The sequence below is a fragment of the Lipophrys pholis genome, assembly GCF_963383615.2.
Source record: "Lipophrys pholis genome assembly, chromosome: 14".
Lineage (NCBI taxonomy): Eukaryota > Metazoa > Chordata > Actinopteri > Blenniiformes > Blenniidae > Lipophrys > Lipophrys pholis.
This window is the reverse complement of record NC_137633.1, coordinates 16,154,152-16,168,928: the sequence shown is the minus strand read 5'-3', so window position 1 is coordinate 16,168,928 and position 14,777 is coordinate 16,154,152. Positions and strand designations below refer to the sequence as shown.

At 45.8% G+C, this 14,777-nt stretch overlaps 1 protein-coding gene across 5 annotated transcripts in view; it reads right to left on the bottom strand.

Moving 5' to 3' along the window:
• Positions 1–1,603: 1,603 nt before the first annotated feature.
• runx3 (RUNX family transcription factor 3) overlaps positions 1,604–14,777 on the bottom strand; it is a 52,407-nt gene continuing 39,233 nt past the window's right edge. For 3 of the 5 annotated variants that reach the window (XM_080479980.1, XM_080479978.1, XM_080479979.1), the window contains 3 exons: positions 14,493–14,639; positions 8,206–8,280; positions 1,604–3,157 (listed from right to left, as the gene is read on the bottom strand). In XM_080479980.1, the coding sequence (XP_080336106.1) occupies positions 2,676–3,157; positions 8,206–8,280; positions 14,493–14,639 (704 nt within the window). In that variant the 3' untranslated portion in view covers positions 1,604–2,675. The remainder of the gene's footprint in view (positions 3,158–8,205; positions 8,281–14,492; positions 14,640–14,777) is intronic. The other 2 variants (XM_080479981.1, XM_080479982.1) reach the window with 1 other exon arrangement.

Here is a 14,777-nt window from a genome sequence, read left to right as displayed (position 1 = left end):
CTTTAATCAAATAATACACAATCAAACACAGTTCACTTGTACATTTTGGCTACCTAGTTTTGTACAAACAATGATACTGAACATCAATCAAGACACGATTGACCTGCCACACTTCTTCAACATCCAAACAGTATTACAGGCAGTTGTGAAAATCTTTGGTTTTTTTGAAGGAACCACACAAATCACAGTACGCATGTGGTTTCTCTAGCTGCATGATTTTTGCCCATAATAAAGTCAGGTTCAAAAAGGAGGGAACTCGTCCTCTGAAGTAAAGGGAGATAGGAATGAGACTGTAGCAACGATTGTCTAAGGAATAAGGCAAAAAAGGTTGAGAAAGTATCTTGCATATGATTTTTTTTTATTTATTTTGTTTTCCCAACCAGAGCTGCAAAAGCTTCTTTGATCACATTTCAGTTTGACATGAAATCCCTGCTTGTGTAGCATCTATATTCCTACCTTAGAGTCACAATTGTTGTGACGGACTTGCTTAGTGAATATTAGATACCTGAAAGTTATTGTAAATACTCCCAACACCACTCGTACCAAGTACCTCTGTGCAGACATGAACCACTGGCAGAGCTGTGAGCCCCTGGCGCTGACAGTGAGGGCATTACACAAGAAAAGACAGAATTAGGGCCATAAAGGGTTCAAAGCGCTGATTATTCAGAACAAAGGGCCTGTGCACAACAAGACAAGTTTTTTTTCTTTTCTTTCTTCTTTTCTTTTTGCATAACTGCCTTGGTTTTGGTAAGCAGACACCACTCTGACCACACCTCCTCCTTCTATCCCTTCGTCACTCCTCCTTCTCTTTGGGGATAATAGGATCACATGTTTAGGGGAACGAGGCCCTTATGCCTGAAGAGAATGTTTACACGCACGCATGCACACACACACACACGCACGCACACACACACACACACACACACACACACACACAGGCACGCACGCACACACACACGCAGGCACACACACACACACACACACACACACACACACACACACACACACACACACACACACACACACACACACACACACACACACACACACACACACACACACCTGTGGGGTTTAGTAGTGAAATCATTATTTGTTGAAAAACTTTTGAATGGGTCGTTTAACTCTCGCAGGGATATTTCATATTTAGCTTTGGACAATTTTAGGTGTTTGTAAATACATATCTAAAAAAAAAAAAAAAAAAAAAAAAAAAGAAGAAGAGAAGCCAAAGTTTAATAGTGCAAAAAAAATGAAGCTTTTTCTAGCGCAGGAAACTCAGTTTGGAAATTGGTTAAAGGATTGCAGCTCTCTTTTACTGACAGAATCGGATGGGCATAGTTCATTCGGAATAAAGGTTTTTAGTGCATCAAAGCTACATTGGAAGGCAAAATAATTACATTAAAGGTTTTGTTTTTTTCATAATTTAGTAGCAATATATTACACAAATTCCAAATTTATAGTTAACAACAAAAACATGGTATATATACTGTATATATATATATATGTATTTATATATATAAAAAAAGGAAAAGTCGAGAGAAATGCTTAAGGATTTGGGGTATATGCATACATTTCCTCAGAATTTGGCTCAAATAAATATCAAAAGTAAACTGTGTCATCCAGTTCAAAAATACCAGACTAGGACTTTTTTTTTTTTCTTCTTAGAAAATGGCTTGAATACGAACTTTAAATGAAACAAAGGACAGAGACAGCAAGACTCCAACATTCCTAAAACCAAATGAAAAACCAATAAACCCCCTCTGCTTTTGTCTATTACATTCCTCAAAATATAAGCCATTGTCCTTTTCGAAACGTGATACGCTGATGACACAGCAGAGGAGAATTCATTTCTTAAAGCACGAGTCCTGACAGTTCAAAATGCTTTTTCTCACAATAATGCAGCGACTGTGTTGAACGTCCATGGCTTATCGTAGCACCGAAGGCTGATGTGTCCACCGGGATAATAAATTAGGCAACAAGGTGGAGTACTGAGCAAGTACTGTGAGCACATAGATGAAACCGATGATGCTTTCACAACTGGCAAAGTCTTTTTTTTTGCAATGTCAATTTTTTACACATATTAAAGCTTAAAAGGACCGATTGCTACAGCAGTGGAGCTGTGCCCCGTGAGGATGTCAGCAGTCATTCACTGAGCAAACACCCCGTCTGACTTCTCTTCCCCTCCCGGCCCAAGTGAGTTGGGTCCGTCTGTTTGATGAATGTCTGCTGTGGCGTTTCAGTTCATCAGCTGTACCTTCCTTTTGTTCATTTGTCTTTGATGAGTACCTGTTTGCCCCGGACAAACGATCCCGAAACATTACAATGGCTTCCCCTGTATTTTACCCGCGCTTCTATTTACAGTCTCTGGCGAAAGACTTCTCATCTCTTATGGCTTTTGTCGTTCTTTAAGCGTACATGTGTCAGCACAGTGCAGGAGTTCGCTCCAATTTTACAAAACACGTGAAAGTCTGAAGAGAGTCGGTGAAAGCAGAAAAGTCTTCAAAGCGAGTGCTGGAGAAATAAAAGACATACATGCAGCATTATTCTTTTTTTTGGTTGTTGGTTTTTGGTTTTTTTTGTCGTTTTCTTTCAGTGTTCAGCTTTATTTTGTTCATCCTCCTCACTTCTTCTTCCTCCTCGTCCTCTCCCATTCATCTGACAGCGGCGCTGTCCGACAGTCAGTAAGGCCTCCACACAGACTCATCCAAGCGGCCCGAGGCACTCATGGCGGTGGGGGAGTTGCTGTGGCTGCCATCGGCCTCCACGCCCTCGCTCTGGGCATTCAGGCCTGGATTCATCAGGCTGTTGGTCCCCCCCGCACCCGTGGCCCCCGAGCAAGAGAGCAGGCGGGTTGGGGAGCGCTCGCCTCCGGCATTCCCGGGCGCCACCATGGAGAACTGGTAGGAGCCGGAGCCTGTGCCGTAGTACAGGTAAGAGTTGGACTGGAAGTTTTGGGACTGGTTGTTTGAGTAAGGCGGTGGCAGATAGGTGTGGTATCTAGATGAGGCGGACATGCTGAGACCGCTGATGCCAGTGCTGGAAGTGTTGGTAGGGTAGGGGAAGGCCCCGGGGTAGTGCATACGGGGGTCAGAGAAGCGAGGGTCAGTCAGCGGCGACAGAGACGGGAAGGTGGTCCTCTGCTGGAAGAGATCTGTCGTGCCTGTCAACAAAAACACAATAAACAAAAGATTCAAGAAAAACCCCAAAGACTGTGAGCCATGTGATTATGAAACGAGGGGTTCTGAGATTTCACAAATTCTATTCGACCCACATTTCCAGACCACCAAACGCTCCCAAACCTCCAATCCTGAGCTCAGATTTCTTGCGATACACCGGTCCGTGGAAATGTTTGCTCAAAGTAATGAACTGAGACATTTTTTGGTTTAATAACAGTCATCAAGCACTGACAGCACATCATCCCACAGCCACATGCACAAGACCAAAGTTCTGAAGAGGCCCCCTCGCAACAGCCCTCCTTCCACTCCTCCAAACGGAGAGCAATGTATAGTTTTCCTTCTCAGAGCAATGAAAAGAAACATTGTCCGTAGTGAGGGGTGCTTTGTGTAAACACTGACAGCTTGTCGCATTGTAGAACCACTCGCTGTAAATCATACTGAGGCGACAGTGACAAGACGATGGAGAGACTATGAGAGGGGAGGGAGTTCAACGGCTTGTCCACCGTGAATTTCTCAACTAACGTGTATCACAGTCAAAGGAGCTGTCAGAGTTTACTGCGACATGTAATCTCGCAAGTAACGTTTGAACCCAGCTGTTAGGACTTCAGTTTCACCGGACACTTTCTAATTTATTCCGCTGACAAATGGGGAGAAGACAGGCTGTGTGAATGTCGGAGATGAAGGGTTGCGTCTCATAGATTTTAGGTCTCTATGCTGTGTGATCAAATAAGTTAAACTCAAACACTATGTTACATAAGAGTCATACTGGCCGATCTTACAGAGCGAGCTCTGGTTATGAACCTAATCACAGTTGTCTCGGGAATTGAGATGGCTGCCTTCTGCAGCTCAAGTTATATTTGGATCCCACACTTACTTTAATTAAGTTCCTTTCAGTTCAACGGATAATCAAGGCTTTGATTTATGAGCACAAAGCCAGTCAGGAAATACAACTTCACAGTAAAACCAGGTGAGTGACACACTGCCATTGTGGGTGTTATAGATTCAAAGCTGTCGATATAATTCCCGTGGAAAGGTGTGAAAATATAAGTCTTGCCTGACAAGTTGAACATGTTGATTCATTGTACTCATGACACTTTGGATTTTTTGCTTAGGAGGTAATGTGGCCAACTGCCAGGGTGAACTACTCTGCAACTGTAAACGCCTTAATCTGGTGGCGTGCCAGGAGAGTTCCTCATACCTGATGTCAACCTGCACACCGCTTCCGTCTTCACCTGCCGCCTCTACACCTACTCACACACACTCAGACACTTTTTCTGAGTTTTTGTTTGTCGGCATGTGGCTTTCATGGGCCCAGCGTGGCCACATGACTGCAAGTGTAAAATGTGAATTTGGATGGCAGAGAAAAGAGAGCTTGTATTTGTGAAATAGCAAGCGCTTGCACGCCACAGCCCTGAGGGGGGAGAATGCCAAACTTGCGTGCCACAGTCTTGTTGAAATGTCTTTTCCCTATGTCTAGAGAACTGGGTCCATTTTCAGCTGCAAATATCTGTTCTTTTTGCAATTTCCATGGTCCCTGCTATACTCTTTGTTTTTTCTCGTCAACACTTTCCTGCAGTTGAATTTCCTATTCTTTTTGGGATGAGGGAAGTTGGCGTTGGTGTAGTGGGGCCTGTTTCTTTTTCCAGACTCTTACCAGGCACGGCAGTCAGACTCCATATCTGATTTCACACGAAGAAAATCCAAGCCTTCAGCTGCTGTTGATTCGGGTGAAGTGGAGTCAGTCTGCTAATTCCTACCGGACTCCCAAAAAGCTTTTCCTCCCTCTCCCTCCTCTTTTCCTCCTGCTTGCTCTCTCTCCTTTTGCTCTGTCTGTCCCTTCATCTCTCCCTGTCTGTGCTAAATTTAGGCTCCGGGGGTGAGGCAGGGGAGGGGATCTGTGGCGCGGGGGGACATGATGGCTCTGGCTGCTGCTGCCGGGGCCCACCCCCACACATGATCTCCATTTAATTGGAGCTGGTGGAAACGTGTTGTCTAAACTGCGGTGGGGATCGACTCCTGTGTTCTGTCACAGGAAACTGGACTGGACACTTATCACAACACCTTAATGGGCTTGTGCAGTCTCAGGGTTTTGGCTGCGAGCCAGGAGGAGTCCACTACCTCCACACACCTCCAAACTCTCCACACAGTACAGTAGCTCCCTCTGGAGGAGAGGGCTAAACAAGCCGATGTGTAATTGAGAAGCAAACGTTCTGCAGACTGCCTTTTCTCCATCTTAACTACATTACATACCTTACTGCATCCCCCACCCAGTATAAGTACAGGCTTTCGCTGCTGCGGCTGTGGTAACAGTGGTGTATCTTTGGCAGAGGGGAGCTTAGCCTAGTAGTAGCTGCCTGTAACCTCTGCGGCACAAAACCACACATGATCTCCATTAGGCTCATCTGAAACGTGTTGACTAAATTGCAGGGACAGGAGAAGGGATGGACCCCAGAGGGCTAGCTGGCAGAGGCTGTTGTCTGTGATGTTCCCAGTCTGTGAAGCGGGGTAGCTTGGAATCGGGGCTTTTATAGAGAACAGAGTGTTCCAGGCGGTCTCTCTTTCCTCCTATTGCTTTAAAGCCTTGTGGCTTGGACTTTTTTTTCTTTTAATCCTGCCACACCATAAGCAGGGTCCTCCTCCCTTCTGTTTAGCTCAAGAAGTCCACTAGTCCACACTCAAGCGTGTAACCCAGGTATGGCTGGAGGTTTGTCTCATTTGCCTACAGGAGAAACTGATTTTGGTTGTTAACATGAGGGCAGGTTTGAGGCGGTCACGTCTTTGTGCATCAGCTTATGTGTGTGTGTCCGAATGTGGTGGCTGGCAATGGGGAGATGCAAATCCAGGCGCTCACCTGTGAAATGTTTACTCAGGTTCGATGCAAACTGTGACGGCCAGCACCAAGGGAATGGTGTCTCAGGCAAATAAGTGGAGGGAAGTAAAATGGAGATAAAGGAACAACCCGCCCAGGGATGTGGAAAAGTCCCACTGTGTTGCGCAGAAGAAGGAGTCACCCTTTTGAATATAAAACTTTTCTGACCTGTGTTTTTTATTATAGCAAAGAGCCAATAATTTTAAAGAAGTCATGAGTGTTTGATTTGCTAACTGGTTTGGGTGGTTTTAACAGTCGATGGCTTTCAGATGAACTGTCACATTTGATACCAGGGCAGAGCTGACATGGCAGAGCTGCTGCTGCTGCTGCTGCTGCTGCTGCTGCTGCTGCTGCTGCTGCTGCTGCTGCTGCTGCTGCATAAAACCAAATGAACTCAAATGATCTCCAGGTGTTTATTCAAGTGCTATGGCTCTGAGGCCGGAGCATCATGTCGGATGCAAATGATAATCACCTCTGGAGTGTGGCACCATGGCCACCACCACCAAAGCCTCATCCATTTTCGCACTCTATCATGTGAATGGAAAGGATTTTGCATGTTCTCATCTTGTGACATGCAATGTGTGCAGTGTAGAGGAAAGGCTGAGATGACAAAAACGCACAAGATTTTCCTAATGCATTAACAAACATGGTGACATGATTAACATGTCTGTTTGTTAAGTAAAACCTGTGCCATGTGAGTTCGTGTCATTTTCACTTTTCCGACTCGATGTCCTGGCATTTGGAGCTCAGGCTTTAAGGTCTCAAACATATACTTTCACTCACCATTCCTGTCAATCACATTTGGCACACAGCTGTGAATACCTTGCACCGAAGCTACAAAATGCCTTGCACAAACAGTGATGTGCGTAAGTACATAATTCTCAGTGATTCAGCCGTCATCTCTCTGTTTTCAACTTATATGACATTTATTAACTTGTATGAAAAAAAAATTTCAAATCACCACAGCAAGCCTACATCTCTTTTAATTCTTAATTCTTAATTGTCGGTCCACATGACTGTGCGAGTGAATGAGTCAGCACGCCTGGTGTGGCGGTTTCTACACGGGGGACGTATGGATGGCTGAGTGGGCTATTAGAGTGCAGCGCAGTTCCAAATCGCACAAGAAAAGCATAAAAGAGAGAAGGAAGAAGACAGGGTGGGGGCATTTTAGGAATGTTCTGAGATCTAGTATGCCCCGAAAGGCAAAATGAAACGCACTTCAAAATTGTCGCAACGAATGGCACGCCCTTCCTTATGGCTGCCTTTCTATCGCCTTCACTACGCTTTGAATTGAACAAGCTTTCAGAATTTACTAATTAAAATAAATTATTTGGGAACTTTTCAGTTTGCTTTGATGTATTTGTAAAGATGTACAATTTGGAAGGTGTGATCTGTCGTTGGCAGTACAAGGCACATCAATTATCTCCACTGTATTTTACACACTTAGTAATTAGTGCCATTGCTTAGAAGTGACCTCATCCTTCCCGGTGCTTGTTGATCGTGTCTCAAACTATGATTACGTCTCAGAAACTAACAAACACTTTATGAAAACAACTTAAATGAAGAGAGTCGAGTGAGTAAAGGAAAAGTATTTGTACACCCTTTAGCTGGGTTCCTTCTCTAGGTCTGCATCCTTCAGATCAACATTTCAAAACTGTGTCACAGTAACAAGACTAGGGTGTCTTTAATCGCAAATGAAAATCCTTTAAATACAAAAAAGACCTGATATCCAACTTATGGCTCATTCATGGACCAGCTTGGATTGTTTGCAGTTTGGTTTTACAAGAAACGTAAGCAATGAGAGTGGCTGTTCATGTGCTGCCTTCTACAATCATTGTCACAGCAAGTCATTGTAACTTGCACCACAGACCTGTTTTAACGCTGGATGCCTCTCCAGTATTTGAGTATCACCACCAAGATTAGAAGTCTGGGTTTCAACTAAATTTGGTTGCTAAAAACAGATTTCCTTCCAAAAATGATCTTAATTTCTGATTGAATCACAGGTTGTAATGTGACAGTATGGGTGAAAATATTCCCCAGACTTGACTTTCTCCAGTTATCGGTAAACCCATCATGGCCTCAAAGGCCATACTTTTGTACAGTGAACCACCAAAGTCACAAAAAAAACAACTTAAAACAGGACGACGGGCAATGTGGTCGCACCTGGCCATGGTCTCAGGTCCTCCTCCACCTTGCAGGTCTTCAGAGCTGGGGTATCCATTTGATCCTGCCACAGGGCTGTTGGAACACAAAATATGAACAATAGGTGAACACTTTGGACCTCTTGAAAACTCTGGATAATGTTTTGGGGGCAGAATGTGAAAACAAACACAAGACCTAGAAAGGTGTGGGTTTTATGTGTACACAATGTGAGGGAGTCACTGCTTGTGTCGTAGAAAGCTAAACTACTGTCCTGAAAAAACAAAAAAATCCCTCATGCCAGATTAGTCAAAACTGTCTTGACATTTGGCGGTTTGGAGATGTGTCTTCCTGTCACAGGTTGGCCTCTGCTGACTGAGCAGCGATGACTGGGAAGAGGAGGGCTGGTTGTTCACACCAGGGTGAGAGCAGCCTTGGAAAAACATGCTTGATGGGTGCCTATGGGATATTTTTGGGGTCGTTCAGTCGAGACCCTGGATAGACAGAAGAGAAACCTGCTTGCCTGTCCAGCCGAGCTGTCAGGAAGCGGAGGAGGATCAGGGACCTGCTGGCCCAACGCGTGGGACCCTGCTTCACACTCACTGGTCACACCACAGCACGACTGACACAAACAGCCTGTTGTTTGCTCTCGGTCTGAGACAGTGCAGTTGTTACTAGACAACTTGCACAGAGCTCCCTGGACATAGACGTCACAACACCTGTGTTGTACAGTAGTCTAGTCTACGCGCCTCTGACCAAATATTCCATATTACATGTTGTGGAACCAGGCAGTTTAGAGGACAGAATGGTTTTATTAGCTTTTGTATCATTTTAAGCAATCAAAAAAAAACATGTGCTATGACATAAAGGCAAAATGACACCTCTCAGTCCGTTCTCCTGCCGAGTTTGCTGCTGCAAGATTCTGGTTTTACTCCTTGCATGGGATTTGAATTATTGTAGTTTCTCTGGCACCTTAAGGACACATGTTCATTCAATCACAGTACCCTACAGTAACACAGACTCCGGAAAAAGAAAAGTATCCCACAAAGAGCCGAAGCTAAAACACACCCCAAATGGAGATATGGGGGCTGAAAAGTTTTTATATCCCCTTTGGTGTGGTCACATACTAGAAGGGTAAAGGTACAGTCCACAGACCTTTATTCTTTAAAATTTTTCATAAACATATATATATATTTTCATTGCTTTGACAGGAAAGCACATATTATATAACCACATTTTTCTTGTGGTGTTTTAATTTAATCATGACAGCCACAATAAGCCTCATTTTGGCTCTGTCCTCCTCTGTTGCAATACCGCAATATAGTAAACTCCCAATCTCCTGTAGCGGCAATTAGGATGGAGAAGGATGCCAGAGGCAGGGGAGAGGTGGGGGCGCCGGCACTGTGCTGTTCACCTATAGCCACACTCGACTCAGCATGTGTAAGAGCTGTGCTTCTCCCTGGAGCTCCACTACTTCCTTTGCAAAGGCCCAAATCAGCACTCAGTCACTGAGAGGACCTACACTATGCCTCACAATGGCAAATTCTTACACATAAATGGCCTTATTCAGAAAGGCTTGCAAGCAGCTGGTGCGATTCGCTCAAGAAAATAAACATTTCCTTCAAATATTTTGATTGGCCAGCAGACAACGTCAATACCAGAGGCACAGATTACCCCTGTTAATAAGAGGACCAACCCCCTGGGTGGAGCCGAGGGGCAGAGAAGGCAGGGGCTGAAATGGGAAGAAGCGGTGGGCACGTCACTAATAAGTCACCTTGGGGTGGTGCCAGTGTAGTTTTGGGGAGGACACAAATAAACACGCGCGGTGCTTTTGAAGCACGCGTGTAGATGAAAGGGGGTCGCCAAGGAGGCGTTTGAGCCAAAATGGCGTCCATCCTCGTGACTCCAGACCCAGCAACGCCTCTGAGACATGTAACGCGCCCGCCGTAATGAAGCGTGTCATTGAGACACAGTGAATACTAGTCCTTGTGCCGGCTTCCTGTTTCGCTCAGGCCCCAGGCGTCGCAACAGGCAGAGAATGTGAGGGGAGCGAGCAAGACAGAAAGAGCGACGCCAGCGAGTGAAAGAGGGAGAAAGAGAGCGTGTTCGAGAGGGGAGGAACACGGCCTTGGCTCAGCTATGTGGGACATTTGATATGTCTTTTGAGCCCTCACTTATAACGTGAGCAAAAACAAACACACGGGCTGAAAAATCCTATGTTCTGTTTGAGAGCTCGCCGTCCACCCGCCCTTCCCCTCTCCCCAGACTCAATAGAGACTGTTCATGGCTCTCATGTAGTTTCTGTAATTGCTGAAATGTAAAACTCAAGTCTGACTCTGATGTGAAATTATAACTTACACAAACAGTTGAGTCTGGTAAGAAACAACTTGCTCTCACTTCTCTTTTTCTTTGTCTTTTTTTTTGTTTTTTTTCCAAGGAGAAAGAGGCTTCAGAAGATTTTTTGGGGAAGAAAAGAAACATTTTCAGTTTGAATTATTCATCTCAGGGTCACATAAAGAGAGTAACCACAAGTGAAGCTTTCAGGCACCATAACAAATAAACTCTGTGGTGGCCATTGACATATTATGTAAATAATGGAGTGCAGAAGTAAAACAAAGTGTCTAAAGGACTGGTCCACATCCCTGCTTGTTTCACTTGTGTTTGCTTCAGAGGGCCAGCTTCCTGCTTGCGTTTGGCAGGAATCAGCATGAAACCCCACGAGCGTGACGGCTAAACTCAAAAGTCCACACCACGGCTACCTGACGGCGCTAATTTCCTGTCTCACCCTCGCTTCTAATTGGCTGATCATGTCACTCTGGACGTGTGAATTAGCCCGAGACCTCTTGGTTGCGGCGGTGGCATAGCGCCGCCTCGAACCTTGGGGGGCCGGCAACCTTGTTTATGCGGAGTAAACAGTGTGGTCACTGTGGACTAGGCGGGAGGGGCATGGCTGCGTCGGGTTGGTACTCCTTCAAACGGGACATTCTCGAGTTAAGTCCAGTTGAGAGCCCACAACCTGGATATGCTGAATGGTGCCAAAGCACAGCTGCAGCAGATGTGTATTGCAGGACCGGGCCAGAGGTACCAGCATTTGTGGAAGTGGCATTAATGGAAAGAAGCTGAGTAAGTGGGTAATATATCATGTCTACACAGTTGTGCTGTAGTATTTTGGGTGGGCAGCTTTACAAGAGCACAGATGCACACACACACACACACACACACACACACACACACACACACACACACACACACACACACACACACACACACACCCCTTCATCAAAGCACCAAGCAGTTGACATGATGGTGGAACGTTATGCTCGTATCTTGATATTCATCTTCAGAGGGGGAACACGCAGGTGTTAGAACAAATAACATGTTAAATGATACCACCTCAAAAGTGGCATGACTTTCCTTTTTGGATGATTAAGTTGATGCCGCACTTTATTTTTTCTCTCCACACTCTTAAAAGACATTCATGTTGAAAGAGAACTTTACTTTGGGGTTTTTCTGTTAGAGGCTCTGCCAGGGTTCTTGTTGAGTTCCGTCTTGTGTTTCAAATGGATTAATCTAAAAGTGTAACGTGTTTTCCACCTTTAACTTTGACATAAATCTACTTTTCACTCGGCGGCTGGCTCTCCATGAGACCGGAGATACGCGCGTATTTATTTTCAAAGATGCAATGTCACGGTGAGATGTTGGAGGCGCTGAACTACACTCTGCCACCCACAGATACATATAGTATACACATGTAGCTCACTTGAGGTTTTGAAAACCAGAATAACAATTTAGTACTTGATTGTCTGAGTGTCGGATTTGCTTGACTGGACTAGCTGAACCACGCATTTATGACCAACCACACACACACACACACACACACACACACACACACACACACACACACACACACACACACACACACACACACACACACACACACACACACACACACACACACACACACACACACACACACACACACACACACACACACACACACACACACACACACACACACACACACACACACACACACACACACACACACACACACACACACACACTCCCTCCACCCTTGCTGAGAATCATTCCACATGTCTAGCAGGCTTACCTGTGGCCACAGAAGAAGAAAAACAAGCAGCGAGTGTAGCGTCTGCCGGCGTGCAGGAGTCCTGTTACTGCATGCACTGTAATGAGCTCTTAATTACCCTGTCTGTCTGGGGCACTAGCGGAGGACTTGCAACACTAGCACGAAACTGTGTTTTTTATTTTCAATGTGCCTATGGTGCAATCGTGTGTGTGTGTGTGCAGGATTTTCAAATCCATGGGCAGTGTTGAGCAGATGTCTGGAGGCTGTTGACAACAAAACTGAGACAGTATTTCAGAAAACAAAATGAAGTTGAGAAGCTTTAGGAGGAGGAGGTGACACTGTATTTTCTTTTTTTTAGCCATCTTCAAAGGGTGAAACGAGGCTTCAGCCTCTGGATAATGGAAAACATCTTTTGTAACAGCAAGATGGGAATCCATTTAATTATAATGTGTTGATGGGCGATCTATCACCCGGCAATTCTCAAACAAACAGGCCGTGGGATTTAAAGTATTTGCAAAGTACAACAGCATCTGGCAGGGCCTGTCAGGAGCAGAGACGTGTGTGCTGTTGATATGTAAACACTTCGCTGTGTCTCTGAATGGGATTTATTACAACAAGCCTATTTTTGTTTGAGCTTTGCTTGTAATACTGCAGCAGGGTTGTCTGTGTACGATCCTTTACACATACCGGGGCACTCCTTGTGATGTGAACATACATATTCATGCTCCTGCTCTAACAGATAGTTGAGGTTGGAAGGAGAAAGGCCCTCTGCCCTGTTATTTTAATTATTTTACCGCTCTTGCCCTGCGGTATGCCATCATGACGGTAATACCACAGATTAAGGTGTGTGGTTTTTAACTCCCCCCCCCATCTCACCCACAGACACACACTTCTTGTAGACAGCCTCCACTCACCGGCAGCTGTAATGTGAATCTCAAGGCCTGTAACGTCTGACACTTCCAACTGCTGTTAACAGTGTTGTGTCTGCTCTCCCTGCGTGTGCACTGTACATGTGTGCGTGTCGCAACATTTGCAACCCTTTGAAGCACGGCGAGTCTGTGATGCTCTAATTCCTCCTCTAATCCCGTGCGAGGCAGACGAGAGCGAAGCTCTTCGTCTGCTGTCTGGACTGTGTCTGTACACCTCTCCATCTCCCTCAGGAACTTGACGCTCCCCCAATAGAAGCTTAGCTGCAGGGGGCTTTTTATTGGCAGAGAACCTCGTGCACTCATGCCAAAGTTTGAAACCATCAAAAATGATCATCACACTGGCGGTATTGTGTCAAAGCTATGAGCTGTTTATTTTTAGCATTTAAAAAAAATGGCTGACATCTTTTGAGCTCGGTACAGCCCGAGCGGACAAACAAAATTGATATCAACATGGACATGATTAAGGACGTGGGGGGGGGGAGGGGGGGTTAAAAACCCAGTTTTCCCTGCCAGTCAGCTGTTAGATAGGCCTGTAGTGGTGACTCAGCACTGGCTAAGCTAAAGCACAAGGCCAAACACTGTACGGCTGTGTTACACAGCGATACAGTTCCACCCACACACGGCTCAGCGCTCCCAAACAAACCCTCCCGTACACGGCAGCGTGCTGATACAAAGGTAATGAGATTCATTAGCCAGCATGTGAACCAAAGAGTGGGCGGGAGAGAGGAGTGTGTGTTTTCAGACCTCCAGACATGGCAAGTCCTGTTGAAGGGGCTCTGACATACGGCGGAGAACCAAGACTCATCCTCGGTCCAGCCGTCACCCACGCAGCTGTCCCCGGCAGCCTCCCACCCTCTCTGCCCTCGATCGTACCACCTCAGTCTGAGTCTCAGCCCCCGGTCTCAGAGTGACGTGATTGCCAAGGTAGCGGGTGGCTGTTACATTCCTGAGGCTGGAGTGTGTGCGGAGGCCAGCTTTGGCTGACCCGGGCCAAAACTCTGGCTGGCAGCGCACCCCGTTGTGCCACCTGGCCGCACAGTTTCTACCCCTGCGTGCTGTGGGGCCGCGGACCTCATCAACGCAAGGGCATCCAGGGACAGAACTGACATGAGCTTCACCCCTTTAATGGTCAACACACAGCTCTCAAGACTTAACGTTGACGTAGAACAGATTACTTACCTTCTGGCCAAATAAATCAAGATATGTTTGCCTTACTAAAGGACTACTTCTGAATGATGGCAGTGAAAATGAGATGTGGTGTTTCTGATTGGTTGTCAGTCACTGGTCCTCACCTGGCGTGGTGCTGAGGTGGGTTTGATGTATGGGGCGGGGATTGTTGTTCACCGGGCCTATCCGCATTGTCCGCTGGTAGCGCTCAATCTCCGACAGCCTGTCCGAGAATTGCATCTTCTGAGGGTCTTCTAACTTCACCCTGTGCCCTAAAAGAACCACACGAGCAGGAGAGAAGTCAGGGGCTTGCCAGTTTTACCTCCCACACAACTTGGAAAATGGCACAAAACTGAATGTCTTTTTCCAGAGTTGTGCAAAAATGGTAATTATTAAAAGACTTCCTCTTC